The sequence below is a fragment of the Python bivittatus genome, unplaced genomic scaffold (genome assembly GCF_059951505.1).
Source record: "Python bivittatus isolate LINGU-HERP-01145 unplaced genomic scaffold, Pbiv_v1 ctg000480_np1212, whole genome shotgun sequence".
NCBI lineage: Eukaryota > Metazoa > Chordata > Lepidosauria > Squamata > Pythonidae > Python > Python bivittatus.
In genome coordinates this window covers 57757336-57782286 of record NW_028277075.1, presented here as the reverse complement: position 1 = coordinate 57782286, position 24951 = coordinate 57757336, and the positions used below count along the sequence as shown (strand labels likewise).

General features: G+C 37.2%; 1 protein-coding gene across 16 annotated transcripts in view; it reads left to right on the top strand.

Annotated features, from left to right (window-relative positions):
- SOX6 (SRY-box transcription factor 6) overlaps positions 1–24951 on the top strand; it is a 469019-nt gene that overhangs the window by 332068 nt on the left and 112000 nt on the right. For 14 of the 16 annotated variants that reach the window (XM_088145996.1, XM_088145997.1, XM_025162930.2 and 11 more), the window contains one exon: positions 21650–21773. In XM_088145996.1, the coding sequence (XP_088002122.1) occupies positions 21650–21773 (124 nt within the window). The remainder of the gene's footprint in view (positions 1–21649; positions 21774–24951) is intronic. The other 2 variants (XM_088145999.1, XM_088145992.1) reach the window with 1 other exon arrangement.

Genomic DNA, 24951 nt, shown 5'->3' with positions numbered 1-24951 from the left:
TTCCTTCATCCTGATGTTTCAGAGCAATTTGTGTAGAATTACATATTTATATTTATATTTACATCTAGAAACACAGAGCTATACAGACACATGTATTTACATCCACACATACAGAAACTTTGATGGTTGTATATTTGCTATGTATGTGTACTCACACATGTCATCCACATGGCAATTGCTCAATCTAGTAAAACAACAATTTTACATTAATGCAATGCAATTTAATGCACCAATGTTAACTTTATTTTTTTCTCTAATGTTAAATTGTTTCTGTTATTACATTAAAACAGTATAGCCTTCAAAGATTAAGTCAAGTACCCTGATGTGTTTTGTTTTTGTGAAATTAGTTTCATTGTGTAATTTTTTTTTTTTTCTGGCCTAACAGTCTTCAAGAGCTGGTCTGCACATTATGCTAGGCCAAACTACGATGTATTTTGATGCAGCCTGTTGTTTGAATGCAGTCATTCTTCATTTATATTTTATTGTAAAGTGACAAAGTGAAGTATATTAAATTTGGCACAATGTACAATCCAACCATTGCCCTCTAAACAGAAATGTGCTATGTACCTTAAAGGATTTTGAGGTTTGTAAGAATTATATTTCAGAAACATTTGGCTGACTTTTTTTTTTTTAAATCCCACTGAATATGGAAAATCCAGCCTCTATCTTCTGAGAAGGTTGATTAGTTATTATTTCAAAATAAATAAGGGCAAATCTAAGATACATGAAAAATACAGGCAGTTCTTCTTCCCAGTCTGAGAAAGAAGCTCCTCCTCCTTTCTTTGTATTTAACCAATGGTCACAGCCACGACTGACAACATGTAAGCAATGCTAACCATATAGGTAAGTGCAGAGTGATTATTTGTCTGCAGAAAGATGTCTTGGTTCATTTTAGACAGTGATTATTGCTCTCTCTCTCTCTCTCATATAAAATCGATGCAGCTGTGATTAGCAGTAGCATATCCATTCCAAACCAAGAGGCAGAACAGTAGATGGACTGCCATATTGCTGAGTTCATAACATTTGGGGATTGCAGTTGGAGGTTCACTGAGATGTTATCAGCTAGATCATGTCCCCAGATTGGGATGGGTGATTTAGGTTACACTGATATTCACATTACATAGTATTCTTTTTTATATATAGTAATTTGATTAAAAATTATAACTACAATGATAAAAAAACCTAATACAAACTAGAAAAGAAAAGAAAAAATAGAAGATGCAGAAAAGAAAAAGAAAATAGAAGAGAAAAAAATAGAAAAGAAAAAAAATAACAATATAATAAAGAAAAGGAATGTATAAAGAAATTACTTCCCCTTTCATTACAAGTATAAACAATTTTAGTAACTTGTCACCTTCTCTTAAAATACAACAAATGATCTCTTCTTTCCATATCCTATCTCATATCAATAAACAGATCCTTAAAGCCTCATAATTTCAGTCCTGATGTCAGCAAAAGTCCATTAAAGGTTACCAGTGATAACAACATATCTATTTTAACCTTGATCAAATCAACTTTATATTCCTTCCTTTTACTTTTAATAATGTTGATCTTTAGTCCCTTCAAATAATGCCCTAGAACTTGATTTCTTTTCACAAAGAAAAGCATTCATGGTGTTATACAATTAAATTAACAGTGTGCTACAATCACTCTTGTATTGTTATAAAAAGCCAACTAATAAAATAATATATATGATAGCAACAATAACATTCAAGCTAATATAACTAGGCACCCAGCAAATGAGTATTACTTTCAAATGCCCTTCTAACCAGTTCTTTGTTCAAGCTCAGGAGCAAAGGCACCATCTGGATCCCTAGTGGGAAGCTATGGGTAGGTACTGTCACCAAAAAACAAACAAAATACCTCACACTGCCCAGTATAATGGCTGGTTTCAGGTAAACCAGAAAGTGATCTAACCACAGCAATGGACCCACTGGAACTTACCCTATCCTCAAATATCAATGCAGCTGCTCCTAGGTGAGAATTAAATCTAGATTGTTCCCACTTATGTTTCTTGTCCCCATGAGAATCTGGGCAGATCTCAGAGAGGGCAACATTGAACCACGTTTTTGTGATTTACTCGAGGCCCACTCCTACATCCATGTGATCTTATCATATATGGTCATGGCATTAACCAGCAACAAACTGAGTCCAAGGCCTCTAGCAATCTGGTCACCTGGACCTTGGAGTGAAGTCACTGGGATAGCAGTGGCAACTGGTAACACACTGCAGGAAAGGGCTGCTTAGTGCCTCTCATCATATCTTCCCCTAACTTGTCTCCACTACAGTCTGACTGCTGTCTCCTGTATCTCTACTAGATCTGCCAATAATTGTCTGTCCCTTGGCTCCCATACCCACAGAGCACAATCCCCTTTATCCCACTAAACTTGCCAATTCCACATTCAGATAATTCACCTAACTCAACCCTGGTGATTTGGCAACAAGCCACTTAGACAAACTCTATCAGCTTAGCAACCATTCACTCTCCTTTCCCACTTCCCTTCTTAATAAAACCTTCCTGGAGAATTCACCCCCTCAACCCCACAGCTGTTAGCAGGATCAGTAGAAATCAGTTCCCCCACACCCTGTTCTCTCTCTCCAGAGAACCTTTATCTTCAGCCAGTCTTTCATGCCCACCTGCCCAATTCATCTGGCACATCCCCAATAACCAATTTGAAGACTTCTGATGGTGGCCCAGGGCTTTAAAGCTGCCAGACTCCCTGAAAGGACCTGTGGTTGCTGCTGGCACTTCCTGGCTCTCCTGGCTGCTTTCATCAGTCACTGAGGGTTCATGCCTGGCAGATTGGCCTTCTTTACTATCCAGCTCAGGTCAAAGTTCTTCTTTTCAACTCCTGAGCCACCTCTGCAGCCAACTTTTGGCACACAGGCACAGCACTGCATCTTTTTCTGGCCTGGCCCTGCTGGCAGCCAGCCCACAAGATAGCAAGCTGGATGCCTGCCATGGTCCAGAGATATGCAAACTCAGGCAGAACCTTCAGAAGCAAATAGTCCTTTTTACCTGTAGCTAAGACAGCAGCTGTAACATAGTCAAAGGCTTGGCACAAGTTGAGACCAGGAATCCAGTAAACAAGTGACACATCCAAGGGACAAGACAAGAGACACGATGAGGTAGAATCCAGAGTTGATAGCATGATGAGGTAAACACGACAGAGCTGAGGCTTGAAAAGTTGTTCTCAGCATTTCTCTCAGGGAGGGAGGCCAATAAATAAGCCAAGCTGAGCAAATGCACAGCTGAGGTACCTTCCTCATTAAAGTCCACTCTCCTGCTGGTCTGCTTTTTGGGCATTCCGTCTGACCTGTGGAGCTCAGCCCGCTGCTGTTGTATCATTAAAGCATGCCTCTGCTTGGGACTGAGTGGATGAATTTCAGAGTTTCAGAAGCTGTCAGTGGATGCAGGCAGGGAGTCCTAGGATCTTGCTGAATCTGCCTCAGCCAGAGTGGAGCCATTGGCTTGATCACTGCTGGAATCACCCACTCCAGGACTATTATCCATAGAAGCCCCTGGCTCTACTCTCTCCTCCTCCTCCTCATCAGAAGACAAGTCCAGCAGGGCCATAACAAATCTGCTCAGTTGATGAAAGACCCAGTCTGTTCTGTTCTTCTCCTTTCCACTTCCTCCACCTCATTTTCCTTTACACAGTTGCCATTCACAACTTCTTCCTGCCACCTTAGTTCTCCTATTCAGCTCCATTCCAATCACTCAGTCTGTCCAACCATTGATACCACCAGCATTAATTTCCTTCTGCCACTTGGACAGTTTGCTTACTTTTACCTATCCTTCTACATTTTCTCTTCCTTCCTCCTCCTCTAGATTTTAGCCCCACCCATTTGCTGAACATCAGCAGACTTCCAGCCCTCTTCCCTGTCCAAGTTCAATAGATGTACTATATGGTTTAGGAAACCTTGGTAGCTGCTGACTCTGAGTAGGCAAAGATGCGAGCAAACATCCAAGTGAATTACTAGATGCATCTATTTCTGCTTCACAAGCATGGCAGTGCATGTACAGAGGAAAGCAAAATTAATTACACACCTGGCTATTTTAATATAAGAGAAGCCTATGTTGAATAATACAGTGAAAAACAATTGTGTTTTTTCAGATATATTTTATCCTTTTTTTCTAAAATAAAGTAAAAACAAAGCAAAACACTCTTATTATATTATATATTTTACTTCTAGAAGTCTTTATTTTTATCCTCAGAGCAATATGAAGAGGTAGAATAGACTTAGAAGTAGTAATTAGCCCAAGTTTTTATGAGTGTACACAGTTGTGTTTGTACTTAGTGTTGCAGATAGAATAGGGGTCCACTAACTCACTAATCCCAGGCCTCATGAGGACTTTTTCTGGCCCTACCTATAATATGGAACCTATAATGTACTTTTTTGGATAGCTGACTGTGTCTTTGCCATTCAGAAGTATTACACAATGTAAATTTCAATATATATGTATATGTATATGTATCTATATGTGTGTGTGTGTGTGTGTGTATATATATATATATATATTAGTGCAAATAATATCATTACATGGTTTTATTTTCATAATTGCTTTCATTTTTGTAATTGCTGACATATGATCCTTCGACTATGGCTCCTTGACTGTTATAAACTTCACATTTCCTGTTGAGATCATAGGGGTGGCATGGGGTGAGGGACACAAGGGCCATTTAGCTGGGCCTCAATCTTCAACGTGGTATTAAGTTTAGGCGTTTGATTTTTTAATTTTTTAAAAAGGATCAAACTGTATATTACATGGAATTTGTATGGGGTTGTATGCATGCACATATGCCTTATTTTGTTTTCATATATTGCCATCTTTTAATTTTATTATGCCTATGGACCTCAAATACTGGAAATTTGCCTAGAAGTTTTAGAATCACTGAGAAGGCTTGGTAGAGATGTAGATGTAGGTTTAGAGACAACACTAGATGTTGTTGCTAAGATTATATAAATGACCTGCTAATTTAATAGTGTATTGTTCACTGGCACTTTCCATGGTGGTATTCCTAAAATACGTGGTGATGTATGTGCACCAAGTACTAAAATGTTGAATTCACTACAAGGCAGGCCAGTGCTGCTAACCCAGCAGAAACGGTATTTGGGCAGGAGGCACCGATAATTTTCAACAGTGTTTTTTTCCCTCTGTGGAGAAGTCTAGTACTTAGAATTTCCACTAAAAATATTATATTATACTGTAATATTTCCACCCCTGATTTTATAAGTATGCCTGTTCAATTACTTGCAACTTTCAGAAGTAGAAATGTTCAAAACAGCATGGATTTTTCTTTTGCTTCAGTTTTGAATGGGCCATGTCATCATGCTATTGTTAGTACTACAGTGAGAAGCTGGCATGAAGATATTGGCTTGGATCCTAAGCAGGAAGGAAGTATGAGAAAAATTCCTTTGTAGGTGTCTTAGCATTCATTTACCATAGGATCCAAGTTAAGCCAGAGCTAAATTTTACAAAGGTATAGTAAGTGTGATTAACTTCCAGGAGATACGATCCATGCAAACAAGTTACAAGGATGTGATTAGAAATGATTATGGAATGTTAATAAGGTTTTAATAAGTGCCTCCTCTTCCTACTTTTTCTAACTGAAATATTGCATCTGTAGCTATAAAGATATCTGACCTGGTTATTAAAAATAATTCAGTAAGGAAATATAAACAAGCAGATTTGCACTGGAAGTACTTACAGGTGAAGGGGAAGAAATGATTTCTATTAGGAACCCTGAAAATCTGTTCTTGCAGATTGAAAGGACAATCTGAAGCAGGATAGGAAATGATGTTAAGGTGTGCAAAACTGTTGCCCTGCCCTTTTCTTCGGGAGCCTTCCATAAATCTCACTTCCATCTATAAACCGAAGAAGCTCTTCTATTCGGGATTGTAAAAGAATTATTCATGGACTGTTTGTGATTTCACTGCCATGTCTTTCTAGCAGAGATGACTTCCCATTTCTATTTGTCTTTCCCTACATTTTTTTAAAGGTCCAATTTATTTCAGAAAATGGGTGAAAGGGTCAAGGCTAATTATTTAAAAATAAAAATGTCTTTGCACTAGTAGCAGCATCAAGTACCCTAGAGAAGCTTCTTCTTTGTGACATTTCCTGGAATGACTACATGACACGTGAAGTTTGCAGCACTCCAGGAAATGCTTCAAAAAAGCAGCCTCTTCAGAATCCCAGTGTTGTTGCTCTTAAAGAAAGAAAAACTAAGAACTTTGGTTGTCTTGTTCATTTTTAGAAATCAGCCCAATTTCATGTTTTCATGTGTGTGTATGTATGTGTATAGATATAGATATACAGCTATAGTGAGCGAAAAAAGCCCCCAATGATTCCGAGATCTGAAGTTTGGGATCTGCTTCCTGTAGTGACTTCACCACACAACTGCTACACAAGGGTATTTTACAGTAAAAATGTGTGGCTTCTGGTACCAAATTCTTGTTTGCCTTTCCTCTAAATGGACCATCACATTTCTAAAGGTCAGAAATTTACCAGGAAAAATTGCCAGAATAGAAATATACCCGGCAAAGGTAGGCAATAAAATGGTTTGGATTTATATAGGTCCTTGCATCCCTTTGATCCACAGAAAACTAGTGTGTGTGTGTGTGTGTGTGTTTAAAAAAAACTTCCTTCCCATTAATTTTTTTACAACTTTTTTTTTTACAATGTCCATGAGCTCATTAAATTGTTATTTTTTTTACAATTCTTATTTTTTTTTACAATTTTACAATTCTTATTTGTTTTAAAGGAGCTTATGAACTCAGTGAATGCTTCAGAAAGGGGATCATATTGTAGGGATATGCTCACACAGTGATTCAGGAATGGAATGTTTGGGTAAATCCTGAATGTTTTTTCCTCCTTCCAGACCAGGCTGAATCTCTTCCTAGACCATGCTATTCCAGGATTTGCAGGGGTTCCTCTGCAAATCCTCTGATCTGGGAGTGGTTTGAGGTGTTCCCGATACTGGATAACCAAAATTATGAGTTTTGCACATTCCTATTTTATTGTATTATGATAGGCAGGTAAACAAGCAGATGGACAGAGATGATACAGATGAATATATCAATAGCTTTGAAAAAAGCCTCAGCAGGGACACGTGACATGCAGTAAAGGAAGAAGGAGAAATCATGAGAGAATGTGCAAGCTAAGGTTGGACAGATGAAAGTTGTAACAAATCTTTCAGTAGGGGAGTTCAGTAGAAGGCTAAATGAGATCACAGAGCAACTCCATAGTTTCTTCTGATTCAGGAGAGGCAGAGTTCAATGTTTTAGTCTCTTTCCCTTTATTGCTTGATTCCCTTGCATTATTTAACATTTAACATTGATATTATTAATTTAATGTTGAGAACATGTTCAGTCATGCAGTTGCTTCTGACTCTTCATGGCCCAGCATACAACAACTCACCAGGATTCTTTGTCAGAAGCTGCTTATTTGAGTTCTTTTAAGTTCATGATTATAATATCAGAGACAGTATCGTATGTAGCCATCTTTTTTCTGCCAGCCTCTTTTTCTACTGCCTTTGGTTTTTTTCCAAACAAAATGGTCTTCTTCAAAGACTTTTGCTTCTGCATTATGTATCCAAAATATTTAAGCTTTAGCATTAATATTTCTGGTAATTTGCCTGGTTTTACTTCATCTAATATTTAATTATATGTTCCTCTTGCTGACTATCAAGGGACTATCAACAATTTTCCCCAGTAGCACAGTTCAAAGGCATTGATTTTTCTTTGTTCAGGTTTTCACAGCCATATGTTTTTATTGGGAAGACCGTGGCCTGGACAATACATACCTTTGTGATGTCTCTACACTTTAATATTTTATGTAGATATATTACATAGACTTTTCCCCAGGAAGCAAATGTCTCTTATTTCATGATTGCTGTCATCATCCCTGTGGCTTTTTCAAACCAACAAAATGAAGTCTCTTACTGCTACTATTTCTTAAACTATTTGCATCGGGTTGGCACTATTAGGTGACCTCATTTTAGGGTTTGTATGTATGTATGTATGTATGCATGTATGTATGTATATAGAGAAGGGGGGGGTTGGCTTTTGTACTATTATTTTTTGCCTTCTACAAGAGGTTCCTTAAGTATCATCAGTATCTCTGAAGCTGCTAATATTGCCATTATTATGGAGACAATAAAATAGATTTTTTTAAGTATCCACTGAGCCTGGAATTTCATCGTCCCCATTTAGTTTTTGTAATGAAGACTTGAGCGAGGGAAATTCTGGAATGGAGGATCAAGATTATCAGGAAGGAGGGGAGACATTCCAGAGCAAGCACCTCCTCAGTCCACAGCAGGAGCGTGGGAATAGAAAGAGGAGGAGGCTGGCCCCTCCCTAGGGCCTCACAGGGTTATAGCCACTAGTTGCTTTAGCATAGGTTGAGTCTGGCAAGATTCTGTCTATTAGGTGCAAGCTAATGAAGGAACTGGACTGGACTGGATTGCCTCGTTGCTGTTCTTGGGCTGAACCTGACAGTTTTATTCCTTTCTAGCCTAGAGATCTAAGAACTAGATCTAGAATTTATAACTGGATAGCACAGTCCACTGATTCTATCTCCACTGATTCTCTTTTCTTATTGGAGAAGAAGCAGAAAAATCAGCTATTCCTGCAGATTCTTTTACCTCAAAGCTGTGATTAACATTTCAGTTTAAGTATATTTTTAAACAAACCTAGAAAAAGTCAGTAACAGCAAATATACAGGCTAGTGCCCTGAGGTGAACAAAACATATTTTAACTAGCTGAGCATAGCAATGAAATTTATACTACAGTATTAATAATTACCAAAAACATTTGCAAGTGTTATTGTTGCATCCTTTTAGGAGATATGAGTATCTTGCTTAAAAAACATGGGAAAATGTATATCAGAACCCTTGGTTTTAGTATACTGGTCTCCAGTTTTTAATGTGAAATCTCCCCAATCCCTTATGCAGCAGCTTTAAATAGTGCAATATTGAAACCTAGAAAAGGGTGGAGAAGAATGTACTGGTTTCCCAGTAAGACAGGATGTCTACTTTTATGTCAAAGCTTGCTGTAATGCAGTGTTCGAAGTATTCTTTGCATTGTCTTACCACAAGGTTTAGGTTATTGTGCATAATGCTTGGTTTTAGTCCTCTGTATAATAAGTTTCCAAGACAAGTGTTGTTATCTGAACCCCACACTGTGTTTGAATCTATATAATAGACATAGGGTTTGAAGCTGAACATTCAAATATGTGCCGATATATCTTACATAATGATGCTGGCCACAGACATCGTTCTGAATTTGTTTATGTCTGTTATGGATTCCCTTCATTATCCGTGCTATTTCAGGGATTCCCCAGGGATTCAGCCCATTTATTGCGTACTTAAAAAAATGTTTATGCCAATTGCAGTGATATGAGTTGGCAGCTTTTGTGCTTGCTTTCAAATCCAATGGCGAATATTATAAATAAGATCATTTGTTTAAAAAATAAATAAACGGACAGTGGAGGGTATACAGTACGTCAGGACCATGGGAGATTTGGGAGAAAGCAGTTTGAAGAAGTATTCAAATATTAGCTTGCTTTTCCCTATTTCCTGCTTCTAAATTATGCACTGCTCTTTTAGGAGTAAATTATTTGTTTGCCAAATTATTCTTTTTCAATATTTGTTGTGCAAATACTTGGAATATATATCAGATTTTCAGAATTCAGAAGAGAAGAGAAGAGAAGAGAAGAGAAGAGAAGAGAAGAGAAGAGAAGAGAAGAGAAGAGAAGAGAAGAGAAGAGAAGAACTATGATTGTGTTCCTTGTAAACGCATGTACCCACAATTTCCAATAGATGGATGGAATGGGTACATTCTTGTACAGAAAAAAACAATGTACTGTATAGAGAATTCAAAGAGTGTTAGTAAAGCAGTAGTATGGACAAATCTCTGAAAAGTTCATTGAGACCCTTACAGTAACTCTGATAGTTCTGTTCAAAGCTGGGTCTTCCTGACAATTTTGCAGCCATCAGTGTTGTTTGTATGTAATGAAGATGTATGTAGAGTTGCCTCTGACTATAAAATTAAATGCTTGCTAGCATGGCAGCTCCATGTGAAGTGGCTTCCCTTTGCACATAGTATATTATCATATACCAGCCTTAGTCCCTTGTGGAGAGTTTTTTTTCCCCTGCAGCCTGTTAGAAAAATTGCTATGGATGTCCCTGAAAAGCAGGGTGTTGAGTAGGAGCAAATGGATGAATGCATTCCAGGTGGTTTTTTCCCCACCCTCTAAATCCCTTGCAAAAAATTATCTGCAAAGAGCTAAGAAGTGGGGGGGGGGGACCCACCTCAAATGCACTCAGCCATCTGTTCACTGCTTTTCAGGGGCATCCATAGCAATTGTTCTAAGGTATGGCATAAAAGGTGGGGCACTTCAGCTGACATTCAAAGCCCTACCCCTCTTGATCAGGAGGTCTGCTGCCTGAAAAAGTTTGAAAACCTCACCCATAGAAGACATGGTAAGAGAAACTATCCTTTTTGGAAGGACTATTCATAGTCATCCTTTTCCTATCCAGTTACATCCAGCCATTCTATGACATTCCACACTCTCTTCCCCCCATTTCTGCCTTCATGGTTACAGCCCTGTCTGTGGCTAGTGAATGAGCTGGCACAGTTTTCATTGGCTTATTTGAGGGGGTGGGGGTGGGAATTGGCTTCTTGGATGAATTAAAAAAAAAATACTTCTATTTTTCTGCAAACTCAAAACTCCCTTCAAGAATGTGAATATTCCTCTTGTTTCTCAATGGTGCTGGTTTGGTCAGTGCCCCGGCAGTACTCATTCTACAGAGTTTGCTATTAGGTCATACGATACTCTCAAGTATAATAGTCAATTTGATTTATTTTAAAACATTTCTAATGGAAAAGTATATTGTTATGAAAATTGCATTGTTCACTTCAGTATCTAAATATTTTTGGGAACATCTCCATTACAAATGCATGATAGGGCCTCACAGCAGTATAAGATGTGGTATAAGGAGCTTACTAAAGAATTCTCACTAAAATTAATGTCATTTGTTTATTTGAATCATTTTTGAGGATGCTTAAAAAAAAACTCTGAAATTGTCCCCTGAAATACATTAATTTTGATGACATTTAGAGAAAAGATTAGCCAACTTTTGAGACAACTTTGAAGAAGTAAAACTCTATTGTCACATTCTCCTAAGAGCAACAAACTGTGAAAGGAAACTGACTGTTGGATAAACATGTGCTGTGGTAGCAAAAGGTTGGATCTAGACTGATAATCTTCCTAGCAGAAGCCTGTTTTACATGGTTATCTTTGTAGCAGTGAGTTTGGAAAGTATTTGCTGTATTCTCGGGTATCCAAATCAGGATGAATGTATATGAAGTTATGGTACATCTATTAAGATATATTTATATCTTTACGATTATGCATAAAATGATTCTGACTTTTTAAATTGCCAGTTATGAAGAAAATGGTTAACTTTTCTATTGGCTTAACACAAATAAACCTCACAGGCTGCAAACATAAGTATCATTGAACCTTGTGCTTAAAAAAAATATCTCAATGTATATTTTCCAGGAGGGAGCATGCCATACTGTTTAAGGGCGGTAGTGTAACAAGAAGTCATCTATTCTTGATTTCTTTAGACAGCTAGAGCTTTGTGCCTTGACTAGTTTCTATGTTTTAAGAGCTTGCTCTGTGTAGCAGAAATAATACAATAAATGGGTTTAACCACATTTGTCTCAGCTAGACATTCTGCTTTGTCAAAGATTGCTGGTACAACATAAACAAATTATGTGTTTGTAGTGCTATTCAGTGAAAGCCTATCTAACAGTGGAGATTGTGTTTCAGCAGCTGTAGATTTAATCTTCTACCTGTCAGTTAAAACAGGCATTTCCTGAGCAGATAAAGCCTGACTGTAATAGTGGAGAAATAGTCACAGCTGGACAAAAGTTCATTGTTACTGACAAATAATTCTATATAGATGTGGCTATTTTGTCCCAGAAACTACAGTCAGAATACTGTTGCATTGGAATGAAAGCTTTCTTAAGATTTGGGCAAGTCAGTGTAGGAGCACAATACGGTGCTCTGATTCTGAAGAGAAGCTCTCAAGACATTCTCAGTGACTCTGAGCAATCGCATGGCAGCATAAGCACCCCTGTAGGTGTGTCATTGAAGTCTTTACTTAAAAGCCATAAATAATTCTTGAAATATCAGAGATTCTGTTGCCATACTCTTCCATTTCTGCAATATTATGCAGGAAGAAGTAAGGCTAAAAGTCACTGGACAGGTTGCATCGTTTCACCTGAGTGATATGGCATGGAAAGGATTCTACTGTCACACTATCAATCTACAGGCATATAGAGCATTCAGAATACAATTTTTTGAAACTTTAACTATGACATACTCAAGTAGGGATTAGTGGAAGACTTAGATACAACTTCCTTCTGATCCGTATTCAGTTTGTATTGGTCTTAGTACCAATACAGTGGGAGGGAATTGAATAGTATTGAATGGATTGGCTATGAGTCACCCTATGCTCTTTCCTAACGTACAGAACCAGCTGTAAACTTATTTCCTTGCTTGTTGGTGTTTTGCTCCCCTCTTGAAATAACTTAGAATTTAGGCTCAGTTGGATGCATCTTCATTTCTGTTTGTACTTCTACCTTTGCCATTCTGCACTGAAGCATGTGTAATCCTTTATGTCTAAGGTGCACCCCATGATTTCCAGCAATCATCCAATGTGGATTTTGTGTGATTTAGGAAAAAAAGTGTTAATTTGGCATGAGGACACAAGACCAAAAGAATATTCACAAGCAGTGTGAAAATAACTACTAATGCATTTACCAGTATAAATATTATTACACTGTGATATGTCAATAAGACAAGTTGTTTTTCTTTGAAGAATTGTGTATATATATGCCTACGTATACATATATACTCTCACCTTATTCTTAACTATATTTATTTGGCTGTAGATCTCAACTGATTCCAGAAAATATTTTTTAAAATATTTGAAGTAACATAAATGTTATCCACATGGTATATAAGCTGGTACTCCAATTTAGTTGACCCCCTAAACTGCCTAATAATGTTTATCAGAAGGAAACCAGTAAGCTATGTGAATGACATGCTTCTTTCCTACATTAACATTTAAGGGCACAGAAAGGGGTGATACTGGGATAAGGTTAGGATCCATGTCTATTTTGTTCTATTCTGTATTGTCTATAAGATGGGGAGATGCGGGTTGTACACCAGTCCAGGAACATAAGGCTGTGTCTGCTTGAATATGAATTTTTTATATAGAGTTATACTTTCTTATAGTCATTCATTACAGTTGGTGTTAAAAAAAATTATTTAGGCCTGAAATATTGGTTCTTATTATTACAAATGTATACGTTACTTATAAATGAGATTTTTTTCCTATATATTTAAAAAGTAAAATCAATTTCCTTTCCCATTTTCCTAATTTCTTTGGTAGGAATTACAGCAAGTGTTTGGAATGGCACACTGCATATAAAATTATATATTTTACAGTACGATAAAATAGAAAGCGTTTGTTCTAAATGAATACAAAATAAAGATCAATGCTTAAAACCTCACTTAAAAACTAAGTATATCATGTGCATAAACATACCATCAGCCTTTTGAGTGGCAAAGAATATCAACTGGATGTTTCAGTGCTACCCAAAACATCATACAAATTGATGCTGTTATCTTGTAGAACTAATCTATCTGTGAACTCATAATGGAAAGTATTTTTGCTTATTTCTGAGAAAATAAGTCACAGTGGAAATAAGGAACATACATCTTCACTAGCTTTGTAGAATATCTGAATTAATTGACTTGTTCTGTCTTCTGTCATGGCAGAGTGACCACTAGCTGTGAGAATTTGCATAATAGTCAACTCGTCACTCCTATACTCATAAACTATTTGGATCTGATTAAAAAGTAGAACTCTTGTAGCTCTCTTGATTTTTTTCAGAAGTTGTAGTAACTGAAATTTGCTGTTATCCTTTAACCAAACAAATGCACACATGGGGATAACGATATGCTGAGTTTATGCAGATTTTACAACACGAATCTGAATAAAATGCCCACTAATAGACCCATATGGAGTAATAAATACACATGAATTTTCCTTAGTTGCACTTTAAAGTGATTTTAACATACTACTAGACCTTAACAATAATATTTAATTGACAAGATTATGCATTTGTATGGATTGAGAAGGTGGTAGATATCTAATTCCAAATGAACCATAAATTCACTTCTGCATAACATGTTTTATTAATTTTTTTATAGCTGAGCATTCTCCTTCCCTCCCAGTGACTGTTTCTTGAAAGCAGACTTTTTAATTTAATTAATCATATTTTATTCTTGTGTTCCCAGGTACTACATAATTCAATATATAGATATAAATAGTGCACAAAACAAGCAAGCTATTAAAACATGGATTTGATAGTATAATTGAGGAGAGACAGGTAAACAAAGTTAGTACATTTGAATGAACTATGTGGTCTAAATACACAGTGACATAATCAGATAATAATAAACATGAAGATGTCCACTGTGTCCATATTTATTATAAATTTATTGTGAATCAATATGACCATAGTGAACATCAGGATTATATTTATTTTTATATATACTTTTCAAATTATAGTTGAATGACTCTCAAGAAGAGCAAACATTAATGAAGGATAACCTAATTGGACTGCAGAATGGAACTAATGTATTGTTAAGTATTCACATAGCTTCTCCTCCATTTACAAAATATGTTTTTTTAACAATCATTATTGAGATACACATAAGTCACCATGAGTGCTTTTCACTGTATATAATTATATAGGGTGTTTTCCATGCATATATAAGATGACTCGTTCACTGCCCTGTTTCAAACAAATGATAAGGTTGCTAGAAGAAAATGTTTAATTTAGGGAAAATGCATTATTTCTTCTCTTGAATACTGCAAATATATAGTTTCTAAATAAATGTCTTCATGCAATTTATTCATATTAAGTACCTAAAATAAACGTAGAAATACACACACACACACACACACACACACATATATATATATATATATATATATATATATATATATATATATATATCATTTGTTTTCTAGCATATGCATGTTTTAAAGCATATATATTAATAAAATAGTGCCAGTTTGGTATAGTGGTTAAGGCATCAGACTAGAAACTGGGAGTCCCGCCATAGGCACAAAGCCAGCTGGGTAACCTTGGGCCAGTCACTCTCTCTCAGCCCTAGGAAGCAGACAATGGCAAACCACTTCTGAAATCTTGCTAAGAAAACTGCAGGGACTTCTTGTCCAGGCAGTTGCCAGGAGTCAAGGTACAAATGTATATATGTATATACATATGTGTAAAATATATGCATACAAAACATTAAAATATATATTTATAACTTAGGTATTTGCATCACCTGTAAAATCTTCAGAGGGTCTCACCAGGCTATGTAGATGAAATTAGGGTATTTGGTAGTTAAAGTGGGATAAATACCATTCATGTCTTGTCAGCTGGACCTGCAACCATCCTGTTACTTTTCAAGAGCTGTAAAACCATCTTCTTCCTCTAATAAGTGAAGCCCCAAGGCCACCAAACATATTGGGGGCATCAGCCTTTGAGGGAGAGGAAACTGTCTATTCAAATGCCCATTTCTCTGCTTTGTAATGCCTGCATGCTGCTTTAACCAACAATGCAAACAGCTCTAACCTGACAAGGCAATAACATGGAAATGGTTCCTGTTGACAAGATGGCAAATCCGGTGAACAGGCTACAGATTGTCTAGTCTAATACGAATTGAAATGGTTCTATTTTTGTGTTTTTCCCTTCCCTCCTACCTTTTAGCACTACCTGAATTTGCTAATAGTTAAATGGTAAATTTTCCCAATTCCTAATGATGATATGATATACACCCTGATATGCACACTGCCAAACTGCAGTAGTGGCCAAAATAGATTTGTACTAGGGCAATCAGTAAAAAGAGAAAGATAAAGATGAATAACTCTGTGACAACTGCAGTAGTAAGTCCTATTTTAAGTCTCCTTCAGTGAACTGGGGTCCTATTCAAAGTTCAGAAAGAGGAAAAAATAATCCTACCATTGTTCTTATATATTCTATATATTTATGTTTAAAAAATTCGCCTCTCACCCCTATGGGTGGTATGTGTCTTCCTCAGTCTCGGGTCCTGTACCAGAGGCCTGGGAGTTTGAGGGTTCTGCACAATATCTTAGCTGTTCCTAGCACTGCACTTGTCTGGACAGAGAACACTGATATTGCTCCTGGGATCTGTTAGAGCCACTCTCCCTGCTTAGGAGTCACAGCCCCAAGTGCTCCTACCGCCACTAGGACCACTTTGGCCTTGACTTTCCACCTCCTGTCTAGTTCTTCCTTCAAGCCCTGGTACTTCTCCAGCTTCTCATACTCCTTCTTCCTAATCTTGCTATCACTTGGCACCACTACATCTATCACCACCACTGTCTTCTGGTCCTTGTCTACTACCATGGTATCTGGTTGATTGGCCAGTACCTGCCTGTCCATCTAGATCCAGAAGTCCCACAGGATCTTAGCCCTGTTATTCTCCATGACCTTCTGTGGAATCGCCCATCTGGATTTGGAAGGGTCTAGCCCATACACTGTGCAGATGTTCCTGTACACAATGCCAGCTACTTGGTTGTGCTGTTCAGTATATGCTGCTCCTGTCTGCATCTTGCACCCTGCCACTATGTGTTGGACTGTGTCTGAGGCCTCTCTGCACAGTCTGCAGCTTGGGTCCTGTCTAGTGTGGTAGACCCTTGCTTCTATGGATCTGGTGCTTAGTGCCTGTTCTTGTGCTGCTATGATCAGTGCCTCATTGCTGTCTTTTAGTCCAGCCCTTTCCAGCCACTGGTAGGATTTCCCAACGCCAGCCACCTCAGCTATCTGTCGATGGTACATCCCATGCAGGGTCTTGCCCTGCCATGGCACTTCCTCTGCTTGAACTTCCTCCCATGTTTGCTGCTGCCTCAGGCCTTCTCTCAGCAGATCATCTTTGGGTGTCATCTTACTGATGTACTCCTGGATGCTCTGGGTTTCACCCAGGACCGTGGCTTTGACACTCACAAGACCCTGCCCACCCTCTTTCTGGCTGATATACAGTCTCTGGGTGTTGGACTTGGGGTGGAAACCTCCGTACATTGTGAGGAGCTTCTGGGTCTTCACATTGGCAGCCTCCATGTCCTCCTTTGGCCAGTTCACTATACCAGCAGGGTATCTAATGACTGGCAGGGCATATGTGTTGATGGTGTGGAACTTGTTCTTCCCATTGAGCTAGCTTTTCAGGACCTGCCTTATCCTTTGGTGGTACTTGGATGTTGCTGTCTTCCTTGCCTCCTCATCGTGGTTCCCGTGTGACTGTGGGATATCAAGGTAGTTGTAGCTGGTGTTATGTCTGCTATGTGGCCCACTGGTATTTTCCCCCATCAGTTGTATCTATCTTCCTTCTCTTTACTACCATCCAGTCATACTTCTCCAGTCCAAATGACATCCCAATGTCCTCACTGTAGATCCATGCCAGGTGGATCTGCAAGTTGATGTCTCATTCACTCTTAGCATACAGCCGATGCCTTCCATGTAGAGAAAGTGGCTGGTGGTAGTTCCACTCTTGAACTTGAATCTGTTTCCTTCCTTCCTTCCTTCCTTCCTTCCTTCCTTCCTTCCTTCCTTCCTTCCTTCCTTCCTTCCATCCATCCATCCATCCATCCATCCATCCATCCATCCATCCATCCATCCATCTATCTATCTATCTATCTATCTATCTATCTATCTATCTATCTATCTATCTATCTATCGGATACAGATACAAGTTCAGGAAACTTGTATCTGTATCCGATACAGGATAAGGAACTACCACCAGCCATGAATAAACATAAATGATGACCTATTATTAGTGTCATTAACATATTGAAGAATTGTCCATATCAGTCAAGTTCAAAGCATTGGCCTGATTAATGAATCTATTGTTTATAATATCATAGCAATAATATTTCTAGCCTTGAGAGATGTTGTTGTGCACAGAGATTACAATCTACTAATTCCATTGGCGGCTTGAAATGCTTTACATCACAGATGCTGTTCAAACCTAAAATCTAAGTAGGATGATGATCCCAATCTTCTGCTTAAGTAGATAGGTAAATATATAGGGGGAGAGATAGAAAGAATTAAAATAGTCACGTAATCATAACACATTACTTTGAAACTAAGCCATTAATTAGGAATGAAATTAAGAACTAAGACCAGGTCAGAATTTGACCATCAAACATGAAAAGCCTGTGATTATTTCATTTGTATTGTTAATGTACATCGGGAAGACATCAAAAGCTGTCTTTTTTTGGATCTATATTTCACGCAGATAAATTTGGAGTTTTCATAGTTTTGCTCCTGAAATTCACTGGCAGGCTTTAAAGAGTATTGTGAAGATTTTGGTACGTATTTCTAATCCTATAAGAAAAAAAATAGTTAAATCTTCATGAAAGAGAAAATGAGTCCCCTTGAGTGTCACTGTGTTTGCACATTAGCACACTGCAAGGTCTTTGCCAAGTTGCTCTCTGACTGACTGCTGCAGATGCTCTATCTCAAGTATTCAGAGTCAGATCTTTAGTGCAAGTCTTCAGGGACAAACAATAGCACCTGTTCCTCACAAGATATCAGGCCAGTTAGTCCATTCATGTATCTTTAATGAAGCTCCAGGGCAGATGGCAAAAATAAAAAGGCATCAGCATCAAGTTAGCAGAGGAGACAAAGAGAAAAAGGTGTTGGTGCAAGAATGCATGGCTTTTGTGAAGGAAAGAGACTCTTCGGCCTCTGTGGGTACATTGATTTTCAAAAACATTCAATGAACAGGGAAGCAATTAATCTTCCTAGTAATGTGTATGATTTCATGGATTGGGCTTTACTACCTCTGCAAAGCTTGCTTGAAGCCTATCCAGAAAGACTGCCATATTCCTGGTTTGAATCTCCATCTCTGCATGTTATTTAAAAAAAAAAAAAAAAGCGGGGGTTGGGGAGGGAGGGTCCTTTGATTCCTGACTTGGCATCTCTACTGTTTGGTCCCCACTACACAGCTATCTCTGGCATTTACTACAGTTTTGACCTTGATTCATTTCATTCAAATCTGTATCATTTTATGGAAGCTCTCCTTGTTGAGATTTTTTGTTCTGTTTCTGTTTTGAAAGTTTACATTTTTCAGCAAAATAAACTGTTTGTGCTGTCTCATATTAAGCTTTTTGTTGCTTCTTTCTTCTTGCCTCCCTCTCATTTCAGGGCTTCTTTCTTCCACAATGTGGGAGAAGCATTCAGAGAGCATATAGTATATTTTGTGTTCCAGTAAACTTGGCCACCAGATGATCCATCACATTGGTAAGGGAGGGGAACTAATCCCTGTTGCCCCAAGGATCATAGTATCATAGTTTTGGATTGTAGAGCCGGAGTAAGTAGTGTAATGCCCACGGATACCTCTGCTTCCTGCCCTGCTTTATTTTTCAGATTTTATTAATGTTAAGCTGGTGTGCTGCAAAGCCAAACACCAACCTATAATCTCACCTTAATTTTCAAGAAGGTAGGCACTGTCTGGGAATGTGGATTTGAGTAGTAGATTCATGCTTTTATGCCTTAGTAACTTTCAGAAATGTACAATGCATTTGTGTGTCTACTTTTTCATCCTTCTCAAATCTGTGGTTCTTCTGCTTTTTTCCTCTGTTATTCAACAAGAGACTCTGTGGATATTTTATTTTATTACGTTAGTGCATCTGGTTACCTTGGGATACAAAAGTTGTCCTCCATCCAACTGATTCGGTACCCATGCTGAAAGTACTCAGGGTGATTATAAAAAATGCTGTATTCCATTCTTACAAGAAGCTAGATTTTTCCTGATACAATAGGACACTGAAACTGTTTTCGATTCTTAGTTATTCAGAGACTCAGGACGAATGAGCATCACACAAAAAACCTAATAGTATTATTAAATGTTGGTACTGGGCACAACTTCAATTTAACCATATTACAAGTGCTGCTGAAGTGGAGAAGGAGGCTTACCTCAGCTAAAATAAAAGAAATGGCTGCTCAAAGCTACTTTCTTTCACGCCCCAATGCTATGGCAGTAATTGCACAAAGACCTTTTTATTATAAGTTGATTTTCCTGAGAAATGGATTCTGAAAAATACTGTAAAGTGTTTATATTCTTTTTGACCTTTATTAACCTACATCTTAGGGCTTTTCCCCAGAGAAAAGTTGTTGGTAAATTAACTCTCTTAGAAGTGTACACACGGTAGCCTTTCTGGTCTACATCAGGGATTGGGAGAGGAACATGGATATGACAAGAAAATTTGACAGTATTTAAGCAGTGTCATAGGTCAGCATATGGATTTTTACCAGGGCTATTTTATTTTTTGGAATTAAAAAAAATGCTCGAAGTTCATTTTGACTTTTTAATGGAGTTTGATACCATTCATTTGGAACAAGACAGGGTATAGAAATTATCTTTCTGGTTATAAACCAATTTTTGATTGAACCATAAGGATCATTTTGGGTTGATGTTACTGGTAATTTTAAATAAAATCATTGTATTATTTCTGAATATGATTCCTCCCCCCCCACACAAAAGAAACACATCCAGTTCCCTTGTGATAAAGATACCATGAATTCAGGATTCCAGGAACTAAAACTGAATTTCTAAAAGGAATACTTGCATCCAATTTTTCTAGCTCATTGTCAAATGCCTGGTCTGATAAAAACAACAAACCAAAACAAATTATTTTTGCAATTTTTTACTTGAATGTTTAATTGTTGCTTTTCATTATGTCAATGATGTCAGGTTTAACCCAAAGAACTCCAAGAGACAGTGCAAAATCAGTTCCGCTATGTTTATTAGCCACAACCTCTAGCAAGAATCTTCCCAGACTGAAACCCCAGCTCCCAAGCCAGCCAGCCACAACACCGTGAATTCCTCAGAGAGGTGCCAGCCTCATCCTCTTGCAGTTCCCATGCCCTTGCAGTGAACTAAGAAAACACTTTTCTCCCTGAGCCTGGCCTTCATAATTCCATTCCATCACAAATGAAGGTCAAATGAAATTTGAAATAGTGGAACTTATTCCAAAATACCAGGCATTATTGCAGTGCTTACATCCATAAAATGGCTTATATGTTACAGTGAGGTATATATGGCAAATAATATCAGTTTAATTGAAAGGCAAGTTGTTTTAATTTTAAATCCTAAGAACTGCAGTTTCATTTAAGGAAATACTTATAAAGAAGGGTTAGCGTTTTGTAGACTTGCATTTGGAGAGGCTCAAATATAGTACAACTTGTACATGGGTGTGGAGATACAGTCTAAATGGAGATAAAGTTAAAATAAGGAAGAGTATATTTCAGAAGATGACCTTTCACGGGTATTTCCAAAGCAAGGAAGAGAAAGGATGGTGAATGAGACTATGGCACCTTGGACACCGTGGGTTCTAATGGTTCAATCTTGTGAAATTGGCAAAGATTATGATAAGGGAAAGGTTTAGTGGGACTCTGTGAACTATTGCTGGCAGAGAGATATTTGTTAAGACAAATCGGTGCAATTTCTGATCAGATGCTCTCTTCTGTTTAGCAGGTTCAGGGTCACATGCCTCCTCTCATGATCCCAATTTTTCCACACGACCAGCGGACATTGGCAGCAGCTGCAGCAGCCCAGCAAGGCTTCCTTTTCCCCCCAGGAATAACTTATAAGCCCGGTAAGTTTCTGAGAATATGGAGCTATTTAACAAGTTACCATAAAAACAATGACTTCTCTTGTGATCTGTTGATACACACAAAAGGGTAACATGGAGGTGGGGAATATGCAGGTTTTGCAGAATGATTTTGCAAGTCTAGATTTCTTTTAACTAAAGACATGAGAGAATTGCCTATGCACAACCATATTTCTTTTATTTCTGTATACCACAATCTAATTTCTTTTGAATTTATTGACCCATTTCCATGCCAATTTGCACGTTAGAGTAACCCGCTTCTTATAGGAAAATTACATATATCTGTCCTTTTTTTTAGCTTTTTCTCATCAGCATGTACACATCCTAGTCTTTTGTGCAAGCCTTCTTTATAATTAGAGATAAAAAGTGAAGGCAGGTATGATTTAATTTGTTTATTTCAAATGGGCAGCATTTTATACAATTTTCATCTAAATAACAGAGGTTCAGCAGTTCAGTTGCAATCATCAATTCAAGCTTGTAACAGGTCATGCAACTTCACAGTGAGAAATGCTTGGAGATGATTTAGCAAATGGTATGATTTCTTTCTTTATTCCTTTGAGTTTACTAGGCTCCTGGGGAATTCAATTAGGGATATAATGGTTTGAAGCTACTTTCAGAGTCTCCCTGTAAACAGGCTTTAAATGTTTAAAATCATGTTACTGGAGAAATTCAGAGTTAGAAGACATTTAAGTAAATAAAAGTCAACCTTTTTTTCATGTGTATATTCCTTGTTAATGCAGATCTCAGCCCAGAAATAGCATCTTTATTTTCTTCATTAATCTGTCCCCTCTCAATTGAAGATTAAAGGAGAAACAGTTACAGCATTTCCTTTGGATATTAAATTATTTCTGTTTGTTCCATTCTGCTCTGCCTTGTTGATTTTATAAAAATACACTAACATAAAATGGATTCTTAGGTTTGAGAAATACTAAGTGACATATTTGGAAGAATGGTTGGGATCTAGTCTTCCATTTAGCTGGAAGACTAGATTCCATTGTCCACTTTGGATTTTGGGATTTACTTTAATCTTCTCCAGCAGATCTGTGACATGAGAGCTTTCTCGTGGAATGGGAAAGGTTGTTCTTTTATGTACTAAAACATTGCAAACAGAGTTAGTGTTGTCAATAGCAAGTATTGATTAAAAAAATGGAAGCATTCTCTGCTCTCAGGTTTAATGTGCTGCCTCTGTTAGCTGTATGTGGACCAAATGCAAATCCTGACCCTTTTTCTATGGCCCTTTCAGCATGCTCTGACTGCAGTCTTATACTGGTGATGTGAATGCCGAAAAAATGACTTATGATTTCCCATTGTTTGGAGCAGATACACTCATAATAAAACTGAAAACTGCATAGATTTAACACAATTCAATTCTAAAGCAAGGAATGACACTGCTAAATCCTGCATATCCCACAAAAATAAAAAACCCCACTGCAAATTTTGTAGCCCCCCACCTTCTTTGCTTCATTGTTCTTGCCAGCGCAGCCCCTCTCTTCCAAAGAGATCAGTGCTGTCCTTGGGCGCCAAAAGGTTGCTCACGCTTAATCCAAGTTTAGGCTCTCATCAAAAACCTTTAAGGATTCCCCCTTAAAGGATTCCTCCTGTTACCATATGAAGCATTTTCAATTCTTAGCATTTTCATTTTTTTTCGTTTGTAGACCACAGCTACTTGCATTGCTTTCTTTAAAAAGAAAGTATATTTTTACGTCTGATGATCAACTACTTGTTGATACTGATATATTTATATTGATATATTGATAATGCATTGTTTACTTTGCTTATCATTGTATCTGTGCTTTCAAATAAGCTTCATATTACAATACATAGCATCTTATTTAACTGTCATATAAAGTCCTTTATGATTAACACAACTGATCCTTTACATATGTATCAAGGCATAAGTCCTATTGGGTATCATGGGACATCTATTATACCTTCTCTAATTCTTTGGTTGAATCTGAAGATAATTTAATATTCCTTTTCTTCAAATGACAGATCTTCATATTGTTTAATACTGAACATAATATACATATACTTATTTAAAGAGTACATCAGGTAACAAAGAGAAAGAAGGAAAAATACAATGCAAGGATATGTCCAGTCTATTGCACATGAACAGCACAGATGTACCATTTCAAAATATATTCTTAATAATAATTTGTTTAACCCTATGGAAATAATTCTTCCAAGTTTCATGTATAACATAATGCTTTCATGATGACAAATACTTACAGATCTCAATAAAACTCTATTTCTCTTTCCCGCATTTAGCACATATTTAGCAATGCATGAATATTAAGGAAAATTGAGAAAGAGATTCTCATCTAGCCCTTCCTTTTGTCCAGCATTTGAGTTTCAAACTCTGATAGGAAGTATCACAAGTTGCTTTATATTCTTTTTGTATATGCCTAGTATTGTCTACTATTTAATTGTAAGCTATCTTGCAAACTTGATTTAAAGGAAACATACAAAGCTTTCCAACAGACAAACAATACTCCAGTATTCTTCTGTAAAGACTTATTCAGTTGTTGTTTTAAATGTATTTTTCTGAAAAAAGAAAGAAAGAAAGAAAGAAAGAAAGAAAGAAAGAAAGAAAGAAAGAAAGAAAGAAAGAAAGAAAGAAGCCGTAAAAACATGTCCTTTTTGTAGTAAGCAAAATTATATTTACATGTTTATGGCATATTGTACAATTAAATAATTAATATTTAAACCAGTAGACTTGGTAGTTTTTAAAATGAATATGAAGTTCAGGTTTCTAAATATTTCTCTAAAAAGTATTCCTGCTTATTTAAAATAAATGCTTATTTAAATATAAAAAAGGTGAGCTGCCCCTTGTATAGTTGAGGGGAATTGGCTATCCTTCCAGCTTTATAGGATACATATTTTTGTGATAATAAAAGTGGGAAATATCTACTTCTACTCTCTTCCTATTATTTTCTAAACTGTTGGTATATAATTCAAAGAAGATGAGCATCTACAGAATATATTTAGGAATAGGAAGGGGAATATATTAGGAGAGAACCCTAATATAGAACTGGAAAATACTATGCCAGTTCTAAGATGGCCTATGAAAACAAGTTTCCAGTAGGCAAAATTGACCATTCATTAATCTGAGAAACAAGATGCAGTTTATAAAACACATTTAAATCTGCAAAGCTAAAACCTT